We start from the raw sequence: 12,149 nt of genomic DNA on the forward strand, positions 1-12,149 counted from the left end.
AGAGTCCTTTATTGGCATGTAGGAACAAGAACTGAATAATATAATACAATGCTCCCCTTTTAAGAGCTAAACAAGTTGCATTTCTGATACTTTCAACCGAAAGAATCCTAAACATCTCGCTAAAGTGGAATAAAACTTCCATCTGTAGAGTCCTACGGGTGAGGGCTGAGTGACCCTCAGAGCTTCTGGGCCCTCGTGCCTTGTCTCCCGTGGGATGGGCCTTTGCAGTGAGATCAAAGGAGAGATGACAGCCTCCTCCACAGGCCTGCTGGCAACATCCCCATGAGCCACATTCCTCAGAAGGCCTTTTGGGTTTGAACTCAGTTCAGGCTTTGGGTTCAGGGGGAGGAATAACTAGTCAGAAGACTAAGTCATTGGCAGGATTGCACTTTTTGATGAGGAAAAATGAACATAAACATTTTTAATAAATGTATGAATAACTAAAGGAGTGATCAGCATAGTGGGATGCATTGGGAGTCTCAAAAGGGACAATTACTGGGGACATAAAGTCAAAGTCTGTGACATCCGTCTGACCTCCCCACTTCTCAACAGGCCCTTAGAGGGGTGCGGTAGTGCAGACTTTGCCCAGGCCAACTGATGAAGGGTGTGTCCCAGGAGCACTATTAGGGCCTTAAATCGTGCCTGGCCTGGGTGGGGTAGGGCTATTAGAGTAGGAACAGCCTGGCTCTGGGCTCCAAAATACCAGGCTAGACTGATAAAGAAAGCACCCAGAGGTTAATTAAAAGCAGCCCTGCCCAGGTTACAATGAATCACCAGAACGCTTAGGACAGATACAGTTTTCAGCCCTTTGATTCAGTGTTCTCTCGCACCGGGTGGCAAAAATGGCAGACCCCAGGATGTGTGGGTTTTGGTCATCTTGTGGACAGGACCTCCATTCACAGTGCATCTGGCCTCCAAGTCTCTCTGGTGGTCTCATGGGTGGCCTAAGAATGCAAGCTCAGGATTCTCCCTTGCTGTGGCCAGTGTGGGAACTCACTGCCTGTGGTTGTAAAGCTGCCGCTGAGTCCATGTTCACGGCCACACAGCTAGCAAGAGCCAAAGCCAGACTCTCACCAGGGCAGTCTGGCTCCAGAGCCTAATCAATTCCTAATTGCATGCTAAAGGTCCTGCCTTGATCACACCTGGAGACTGCCTGTCTCCTCCAACCCACAGATCCAGCATCGCTTTTCAGTTCTGCCTGCAGAATGCCTGGGCTCACATCTCAACTCTACCACTTACAGCTGCGTGACCTCAAACAAGTCATTTTACCTCTCGGGGCCTCCATTTCCTCTTCTGTAAAGTGGGAATCATAAGAGCACCTACTTCACAGGTGAATAAAATGAGCTGACATATGCTACTAGCTCCAAACAGCACAGGCATATACTGGTTCATCAATAAATGTTAGTGATTATTATTATTACCTCCTCTTTAAAGCTCTCCTAGAGCCCCTAGGCAGACCTTGGCAATCTCTGACCTGAGCTCCCCTGGTCCCCGGTGACTTTCCAGGCCTGTGAAGTACACATTTTATATAGCAAACATCTCATTGTTCTGGAATGAAAACATCTTCCCAACCTGGAACTCTCTTGCCTGGCACATGGAGGGTAAGCGCTTACGTGCCGAGTCTCCAACTCTGCTACTTAAAGTTGCTTATCCTTTCTAAGCCTCAGTTTCCACATCTGTAAAATGAGGATAACAATAGTACCTGCCTATAGGGCTGGTTTACGTACTACATGGAATAATGTAGGGAAAGCACAGGACAACATTAGCTGTCATTATCAGGGTGTAGCTCAATAAATGTGTAAGGAACAAATGAGACTTCCGAAACCGCAGAGATGTCATCTGCACCTTGGGAGATGCTCATCACTTTTGTTCGTTCATATAAGTACAGGTCAAAACTGAAGCTGTCTGCTAGACTGTTGGTCCTGAGTGCATTTGATTGTAATACACAGCGCGATGCACACTGAACAGGGCTCTACAGTGCATAACGCCTGTCCACACATCTACTCTCTGCATGTAAAATCCCCATTTTACAGATGAGGCAACTGAGGCTCAGGGATTACAAAGGATCTGCTCCACCTTGTGCAGTTGGAGCCTGCTCCTCCCCACCCTACCAAGGCTTCCCCTCAGAGTGTTACTTATTTCAGATGAATGCCAACTGCAAAGCAGGTTTTTCTGGCAAGACTGGACTGTGGAGGTTGCCATCAGAAAACAGTTTACCTTAAAAGAGGAATTTCTATGTCTCAGCATGCAGAGCGGTAAAATGATCAAGAGCTTTGGAATCAGAACCCTACCATCTCCTGGCTGTTTGTTCTCGGATGATTCACTTAACAAGTTTACTAACCTGTACATAGAGAGTAACAGTATTGAGCTGCCCGCCTCCCCTGGTTCTGTGAGGATCAAAGGCGAAAACACACGGCCAAGTGCTTTATAAATGTTAGTTATTGCGTGTTTCCTGCGTAGTCTCTAAGGAGGCCCTGGGGCCTCTTCAACCTTTCGAGACAGTGGATGAGCCTACTCAGCAGAGCCCGGGGGTGCAGAGAGAGCCGCTGCAGAGTGCAGAGCGGGGACGCACGGGGGACTCATTTCTTAGGCCACACGAAGGAACCGGATAACACCGATGTTTTCTTAGAGCTTCCAGATTGCAACAAAGATGGTGGAGGGGGGAAATAAATCCCAACTGCCTTTTAATTTTGCTGCCTTGCCATACAGCATACAGAGAAGGTTCTTCCATGCACACATCCACATTCAACAACGTGGGGGGTGGGTGGCGGCGGTGGTCAGTCCTGATCATATCATCTCTCCATTTGCTGATAAACTCAGAGTGCTTATAAAAAAAAACTCCTCCATTAAAAATTTCCAACACAAATGAGTAAACTGTCAGAACTGTTACAGAACCAATTTCTTTTTTTTAATATTTCCAGGAAAGGGGGAACATAAATCCTGCAGAAGTCATTTAAAGTCATAAATTTTAAAAATGTTTGCAGTGCATTCTACTGATTGAAGTTTTCCAATTGACTTAGGTCCCAGCACGCCACAATAACACTGCCTCTCTGCAGTGCCAAGGGACATGGCACTTCTGAATGTTTTCCAAGTGACATTGCAAAGAAAAAGGTTATTTTTCCTTCATGGCACTGACTTTTTAAATCTTTTGATTCTGGAGTCAAGAGAGAATGAGTCCCTGCTTTCTGAGGTTAGTTCTCAGCAGGGGATCTTCTTTAAGACACATCAAAAGCACATTGTTCCTCCTCCCTGAGGCCTGTATGTGGAGGTCTAGGGTTTGTCACATTCTGAGAATTGGTTCTCAGAACTTCCAGAGGGGCAAGTTCCCTCTCCTGTGCAGTTGGTGAGGAGTTGGGTTCTTAGGCTCATTCTCTATTCATACCCCTGGGAAAGACTAGTCATTTAAAAATAAATATTTCCTTTTATTTCCCCACCAAAGAAGCATGGTAGCTGGAGGGGACAGGAACCACTGGGGGTGAACAAGACAGGATGGGACACTGTTTACCCGATCAGGATGAACATTTCCAGTTTCCAGGGACAAGAGTGGAGCCTGGGTTGGCACACTGGGCCCTGCCGTCCTGGAGTAGGAAGGACTGGAAGGCAACTGCAGAGGCAGGAAAGGGGGAAAAAGCAGTTGGCCTGCTGAGGCAGGAGCCAGGGTTGGAGGTAACTGGGAAGAGTGTGGGAAGGAAGGGAGAGAGAAGTCTGTGGAGAAGAGGGTTAGAAAGCAAGAGAGGGAAGAAAATGCTTAATGTAGAAGAGCCCGGCTCACGGACTTGGGGAGGCATCTTCTAGCAGGAGGGGTTGGGGAATGGCACCTGCAGTCTTCACAGGTGGGAAGGTGACAGGACCACATCTTGGTCCTCGCCATACACTGGGGCCTCTTTGTCAGTTGAGAAAACACCCACTGCTAGCACCACCAGGGGTAAAAAATGCCTTGACATTCCACACTATCCAAGGAGAAACTGTGCTCTTATTTCTGCCCTCCCATTCCCATCCCTAACGAATTCCAACTTCGGGAAGGCCAGAGCAGCTTAACATGCTGGAGAAAAACTTTGTCTGCTCTTACACATTCTGCAATTTGGGTCCCTTTCCCAGGAAAATCTCCCTGAGCACCCCGGCCTAAGTTAGGTCCTGGGTTACATGCTCTGTCATGCCCTGAATTCTTCCTCGATTACATGGTTACAGCTGCAGTTACTTAATTATTTGTGTAATTATATGCTTACTATCTGTGTCTTTGGCCAAAGTGTGAGCCCCAAGACAACACTGTGTCTATCGCAGCCTTTGCTGAACACCCACTGCCTGCATAGTGCCTGGGACACGGTGGCACCGAATGAGACTTGAAGAGGAATGAATGAATCCTAATGATTCCCCTAGAAGAGCCACAGAGGAGCAGGACTTACTGCACAGCTTGTTCTGGAACACTGAGGTCAGCGACTCAATCTGGCTGAAGTTGGCCACCAGGAAGACATGGTCTTCGTGGGGCTCGCTCCCAATGGCCTTCAGCGTGTTGAAGTCCACTTGGCCGACGCCAATGGCAAAGATGAGGATGCCTGTGTCCCGTGCCTTTGCGGCCACCTCAGCCACCGAGTCCTGTGGCCTCCCATCCGTCACGATCATTATGACCCGTGGCACATTCTCCCTCAGAGGTCGCGCCCCCTCTGCTTCTGAGAATGCGATGTTCAGGGCGTACTGGATGGCCAACCCCGTCATGGTGCCCGTGGACAGATGCCTCATCCTCTTGACGGCACGTTCCACCTCGGACTTCCTTTTGAAGGTCTTGAGGGAGAACTCGTTCTTGACAGTGCTGCCATATTGCAGCAGGCCCACCCGGGTGACATCAGGACCAATGTCCAAGAATTGCAAGATGTCCACGATGAACTCCTTGACCTTTGCATAATCATGGGTGTTGACACTGCGGGAACTGTCGATGATGAAGATCAGGTCTGCCCGCTTGTCCTCACAAGAGCTCTCTGGGGAAAGAGAAGTCAAAAACTTTAGAAGAGAGTTAGGAACCCAGTGCAGATTGGCTATGGTTGGAAATCCTGGTGCTGCTGATCACTTTTCAAACCTCCAGTCTCCACCGGTTTTTCTCCCCTAGGAAAGTTATAAGGGTATATATGTGCATGACTGGATGATCATGACTAGTGGCTACAAGTGGATAGAATTTCTTTTTGCAAGATAAATGAACATATTAGTTTCTAGAAAGCTGCCAGTGCAGTTTTTAGGTGGGCAAGCACTTAGTCAAGGTCAAAATTATTTTATTATTTACCAATATAGCACATAAGCTAGGCTGGTGACTGCAGAGAATACAAAAGAGGCTTAGGGCACTGCCCAATGTCAAAGAGCTTACCATCTACCTAGGGAGACTTAACTAATGGAACAATGGAATAATAACCAGTATGCAACTGTGTGGTTCTGACAATAGATGTCAAGAGAACAGGGATATTAGTGGGCTGGGATCGAGGAGATGGGATATACGCTGGCCTTCTGGATGCACAGTGTTTGAACTGGAGAAAAGGAACACATGGAGTGGGACACATGAGCAAAAGCCCAAGATGGGGCAAATGTGGAAGACAACAGAGTAAGTCATGAGACCTTGGAGTAGAGGGATTGCTAGGAGGTGCGGGTGGGAACTAGTTGGAGGGGTAGCCTGAAGCTAGGTATGAAAGACCTTTAAATTCAGACTGAGAAATTTGTACATGACGCCACAGGTAATGGGGCTTTTTAGCACCATATTGTGTAACTTACCTCTCTGTAGGGAAGTTACATAATAAAAAGTCAATTGAGTCTGGCAGTGGTTTGCAAGCTAGATGATCTGCACTCATCTGGTTGAGAGAGACACTCAGATCTCAATCCCAGAGGCAGTTGTGGAAATGAAGAAAAAGGGACCCAACCAAGAAACATTTCAACAAAGTTGGAAACTTTCAATTAAAGTGGAACAAGGCAAATGTTAAGCCTCTACCTTACCACCACGACTACCATTCTTATGCCTTCAGCACCCAAGTGAGAAGGCTATAAGAGGTTTGAGCCCGCAGATGAAACTCATCCCTTCTGTGTTTCTGGGACGGGGCTGATATTTGATGAGAGGAGAGGCCTCCTGCCTCAGTGGGTGGAAGCTGGACATTGCTGCTGGAATTTCTCAGATATTCTGAGTTACTGCTTTCAGCCAGGGCGAGTCCCTTCTCCACCGCCCCTTCCTCCCCCTTCCCGGATTTTGCAGCTAAGTTAGGATTTGAAAGGGATTAGAAAAGGGATCCCAAATGCTTGCCTAAATCCCAATCACCACAGCTGCAAGAAAGAGAGAGAATGCCAAAAATGAAACAGTGAAGCCAGTCATAAAAATGAGAAGTGGGAAAGGCCCATGAGGTCATCCTGCCCAGGCCCACTTGCCAGGCCGTGACTCGTCCCTGAACGCCTGAACACGGACCTCATCATCGCAGCCTCACGAGTCTAGTTTTAGGGAAGGAGGCACCCCCAAACGCCAGTAGCCTGGCAGGAAGCCAGCCTCTGCCACACCCACGCCTAACACTGGGGGCTAGGTGAATCTAGGGTGAGTTTCTCAAAAAAAGAGGCCCCCGAGCTGCCTTTGAGGACCCAGCTGTAAGATCTATATAAAACCCAACATTTGTAGGATATTTTATAATCTTTTCTCCAGAGCACTTTGTCACTATGGTCTCATTTAATTTTCAGAACAAGTTTTTGAGAAAAGAGCTAAAGGAGTATCATACCCATTGGACAGATGAGAAAATGGAGGCACTGAGAATTTGGAATCTTTCATAATTTAGAAAAGGGAAAAAATATGGAGATGGTACTATCACCTACCTCACTGGGTGGTTGTGAGAAATGATGGGCTAAAGAGTCAGTTGTGGGAACCCCCAACATGTGGTAGCTGCATATACAAGCTTCCCTCTGCCCATACCACTCCCACCCCCAGCACTCCTTCCTCTGCCCTCACTTGTACCCAGCCCTAGGGTGGGTAGGAGAAGGACAACAGCCTCTGGCTGTGCAGTTGGTGCTGTACACAGTCACCAGCCCAAGGAGATGAGTGGAACTGAAATCCAGCCAAGCTCTGAGTGCCAGGGGCTGAGTCCACCCTGAGAGGCACCTGGAGGGGGTGCATTTCTAATTTTCACAAGGCTGTCTATGGTTGGCATATAGCCCTTGGTTGGAGCAGTGGATGACAGATCCCCAGGTGCCAGGAAGGTGGACAAGCTCCAGGCATTCCCAGGACATAGGCTGGCCCCTCTCTAGGAGCCACGTTCGCCCCACCCTTTATGTCTGAACTTAATTCAGGGAGAATGTGGCCCAATGATCTCCACCCGCTGAGGAGAACAGGGACAGGCTTAGACCCTACCATGGAGGAGGATATTAATTGAAGGCACCTTCTAAGGGAGGGAAATACACAGAAAACTGGCCCCCTGAGAATTCTCTTCTTTTGGAGATCTTCGGAAGCAGGGAATCTTCCCCGGACTGGGATTTTTACTGTGGGTCTTAGTCACAGTGTCAACATCTCATCAAGCATCACAATCAATTTAAATAGAAGCCTGGAAGTTCCATGGAGAATTGTGTGCTAAATTGGATTAGTTTCTGTCAAAACAAATGGGTAGTTTCCACAATGCCTGGGCATTTATAAAAATACCACAAAGGTTAGAAATGTTGTTGGAGGTTCCAAGTGAGCTGTAATTCTGAGTCGAAAACACCAAGTCCTGACAGCCCTAGTAACCAATTTTTCTACCAGATGTTTCCTCTGGCCCCTTGAGGGCCCAGACCAGTGTCCCCCAGCTTGTCCCTAGAAGGTCTAGTTCAGTGGTTCTCAAACTTGAGCATGCATCCCAATTTCCTGGAGGACTTGCTAAAAACTAAGATAAGTGGGCCACACCCCCAAAGCTTCTGATTCAGTAGGTCTGGGGTGGCCCCTGAAAATCTGCATTTTTAACAAATTCCTGGGTGAAATGGATGTTAGTGGTTCAGGAACCACACTCAGAGAATGACTAGTCTAGGAACCGCAGAAATCTCTGGAGAAAAGAAGTTCTGGGAAGTCTTGACCTCACTATCTCACTGTGAATTCCCCAAGGGTGGAAAACTAGTCTCATGAATAAGACTTTGTAACCATGTGGTTAGAAACACAGTAAGTCTTCTGTCAACATTTGTGGAATTAAATAAAATTCTGTGTGGTGAAACAGGGCTTCAGGTGAAAGGGACTGAATCAGAGCAGTCAGTCCAAAGAGGTGATGACAACCGCAAAGTCAAAAATTCCTAGAGCAGGTGTAGGTCCTGCTAATAGAGTCATACATATATTTTAGGACCCAAATCTTTATCATTTTATGAAGGAGCATAACCACTTTTAAACTTTTGGTTCATGAAATCAAAGACTAATAAAATCTTAGAGCTGCGGGGTACAAATAGAGCCCAAGGAACTCATTTTACAGAAGGGGAAACTGAAGCTTGAAGAGGTGACTCTACCTCTGCAAAGCCTCATGGCTCATGACAGTCAGATCTGGGACTACACTTGTGATGGTTAATTTTTAGTGTCAACCTGACCAGATTAAGGAATACCTAGAAAACTGGTAAAGCATTATTTTTGGGTGTGTCTGTGTAGGTGTTTCCAGAGGAGATTAGCATGAGAGCCTGAATGGATGAGGTGGGGAAGACCCACCCTCAATATGGGCAGGCACCATACAGTCCTCTGGATGTATCTCTCTATCTGCTAGAGCTGAGATACACCTTTCTCTCCTGCCTATGGACAACAGAACCCCAGGTTCCCCAGCCTTCAGTTTCCAGGACTTACACCAATGGAATCCCCAGACTTTCAGGCCTTTGGCCTTGGACTGAGAATTACATCATCAGCTTCTTTGGTTTTGAAGTTTTCGGACTTGGACTAAGCCACACTACCAGCCTCCCAGGGTCTCCAGTGTGCAGGGCCTATCGTGGGACTCCTCAGCCTTCATAATCATGAGCCAATTCCCCTAATAAATCCTCTCTCCTATGTCTGTGTACATACCCTATTGGTTCTGTCTCTCTGGAGAACCCTGACTAATACAACTGATGCCTTTTCCACCATCTCATGATGGTGCCCTTGGAAAATTCTCAATACAGCTGGCATTACAGTATGGGATTTGCAAATACTTGGATGCACTTTGAAGTATTTGCTATGAAGAGCCTTGCAGCTTCTCCACATGAGGATGCTGAGAGATGTCTCCAGAAAACAGACTCTCCTCTGTGTGTTCCTCTCATGCTAACCATTAGTTCTGATGAAGGACATGCCTGCCTCCTTGGCCTGGGAGAAGAATACACAGCAATGTTCCTTCTGGCCCCTCATGATAGGACTATCAACGGCAGTTGGAAGAAGATTTGTCGGCACATAATAAAATGTCATCCCTCTAACCATAAAGTAACAGTCTGAATTCTGTCAACAGCACTTCCAATCCTGTCAGCTTGACTCCAAAGTCATGCATTGAGCAAATGTGTCTCTTACTCTACCAGAGAAGGGGAGCCTGAGCCGACATGATTTTAAATAACATTTCCACCCCAGCAGGACAGTTTGCAACCTCAGAACTATGTTCTACTCCCAGGATTATAGCCTTGTTGGTAATCAGCCTCCCCTGCTCTGGCTAAATTCAATTATGGCCATGTAACAGCACAGTAAATATTTGATGCCATCTGCCTGGAGAGGTCAGGGCATGTTTGGAGATGGAAAGGATGTAAACCTCTATGACAAGGGTAAAATAATTTCATCTGGAGACTAAAAGGGGGTCTGAAATCCTGACTGAAACAGCAGTAGAATCCTGTGATCTCAGTGCATGTCCAGCCTCTGCCACTTTCTGTCCAAATGGTCTCGAGCATCTCCTTAACATATCTGATCTTCAGTCTCTTCATCTGTAAAATAGGGATCATACTACCTCATAAGACTGTTGTAAGACTCAAAGAAAATATAATCATAACTTACAGCTAATATTTATTGAGCACTTAATAAATTCCAGACCTTGTTCTGAATGCTTTACATGTGTTGGCTTATTTATTCTCCACACTTACCTTAGGGAGTAGGCACTGTTACTGTTCCCATTTTACAGATGAGGAAAGTGAGTTTAGAGGGTCAGATAACTTGCTCAAAACCTCCTACTGAGGAAGTAGAGGAGCTGGGATCTGAACCCATCTTGTCTGGCTCTTCCAGTGTTAAGGGTTAAGAGCCACCAATCTGTGCTCATAATGGATGCAAAAGGATTTTGTCCTTTTAGACCAGCCATTTCTAGAATATTCAAGATGCACCATGACTGCACTGGCTCTCTGGATTTAGTTCTTCCCTGGCCTGGAATCCAGGCCTGAGAGCTATGGCCTGAACTTGTCTGCCTCCCACCAAGTGCTTCTCCCTTGTTAGGTGCCTACTTGTATTTCTTTTTCTAAAAATCTTAATAAAATGATGAAAACAGATGCTTACCTCCCTGAATAGTAGCAGCCTAGTAAATGAGACTGCTATTCATTCACATTCTCATTCACTTGACAAGGGCTTATTGAGAGCTCAGTAGCATGGAACTGTGGGAGATTGAAGGATGGGACAGGTGTTCTGGAAAGACAGAGGTCACAAATCTTCAAAGGACTGTGGGAAGAGGGAGTAATACATTCTGGACAATAGGCAAATGCCCAGGGAAATGGATTTCAGAAAATGTGATGCTTCATATCCATTCTCAGCAAAGTTCCCACAGCAGATGGTTTGTGGGCACTTAACAAGAGAACCATGAAAATTTTAATGATACAGTAGAAAAAATTGTAAGTTTCTAGGACGGTGGAATAGCAAATGGACTAGGGGACTAGAGTATGATTTCCAGGCAGCATAAAAGGCCTACTTGAAGGTGGTGATCATGAAATTTAGGTGAGACCAGTTAACATCATTCTGTGTTCTGCTGCGGCCACATTCAGCTACACAGGTTTAGTGGGGAAGGCAGGCAAAAGTCAGATTTAACCAGGGTCATCATGTAGCCAAGCGAGAATGATGAATCAGGAGAGGAGCAAAGGTAGATGACAGTGACTATAATGATTTCCTATGGAATTAAAGCTGTGGAAGCAGGGAATAGAGGAGAGGAGGGGTGAAGGACAGTGAGAAGATGGCAGGGTCAATGGGTTGAAAGTCCAGATAAGGTAACAGAATTGTTGGAATTGTTAGAAAGGGTGGGCTGGGAAAATAGGAGGTTTCAACTGAGATTATGGAGGGATTACAGTTACTTTACTGATAGGCCCAAGAGAAGAAGAATGAACGGCTAAGATGTGCGGAAGACAAGGACACTGGAGAAAAGAAAGAGCTATTGAAGGATGGATGAGTCATATGGATATTAAAATCACCAATGATCATGACAAGAGTAATGCTAGAGAAAGTGGCAGTAAGCCATGAGCTAAAACGGAATAACCAGAGGATTTTTTTAAGTTACCAAAACCACTATGAAATTATTAAAAACATGATTAAAATTCATAAAGGGACAGGGAAAAACCTAGCTCACCAAGAGTTTCAAAGGGACACTGGAGAGAAAAATTAAAGCTGTTTACGATGAGAGAGTGAGAAAGAGAGAGGAACATGATCATTATAGGTCTGCAGAAGTTTAAGAAAGAAAAACAAGCATGCAAAATTTATTTTTTATTCCCAGATGGAACAGATCAGGAGAATCTGGGAAATCTATAGTTTGGATCTCAGCAGGGCAAATGACTGCCTCTGGTGAGGCAGAAATACAGATTCCACTTAGGTAGAACAGTGAGGTGGAGCCAGTCATTCAACAAATACTTAGTGAGTGAGTGCCTATTGTGTGTCAGGCTCTGGGGATACAACGAAGGGAAAGACTCCCAATAGTGAAAGGCAGTCAATATAGACAAACGAAACAGGATACAATGAAATAGGCAGGCTAAACAGACAAACAGAGTGTGCTGTTGTTGATAAATATAAAATCAAGCCAATCTAGAAGGTGATCTCTAATAATGTGTACAGGGAGAGAGAGAGAAAATGGGTGATTATCTTTTGGTACAGGTACCCAGGCTCTAGAGCAAGCCCAGCAATGCCCTCTTTTTTGTCACTGGCAGACATTATTAATCAATTCTGGCTCTCTCCCACCCAGCCTGGCCTCAGCAGTCTTGAAAACCTGGATCCTTTCAACACTGCACTCCAG

The 12,149-nt window shown here is 46.1% G+C and overlaps 1 protein-coding gene across 3 annotated transcripts in view; it reads right to left on the bottom strand.

Annotated features, from left to right (window-relative positions):
• MATN2 (matrilin 2) overlaps positions 1-12,149 on the bottom strand; it is a 123,853-nt gene that overhangs the window by 83,622 nt on the left and 28,082 nt on the right. For all 3 annotated transcript variants that reach the window (XM_063079626.1, XM_063079625.1, XM_063079624.1), the window contains exon 2: positions 4,404-4,973. In XM_063079626.1, coding sequence (XP_062935696.1) covers positions 4,404-4,973 — 570 coding nt within the window. The remainder of the gene's footprint in view (positions 1-4,403; positions 4,974-12,149) is intronic.

Source organism: Cynocephalus volans, chromosome 15 (assembly GCF_027409185.1).
Source record: "Cynocephalus volans isolate mCynVol1 chromosome 15, mCynVol1.pri, whole genome shotgun sequence".
In the NCBI taxonomy this organism is placed as follows: Eukaryota; Metazoa; Chordata; class Mammalia; order Dermoptera; family Cynocephalidae; genus Cynocephalus; species Cynocephalus volans.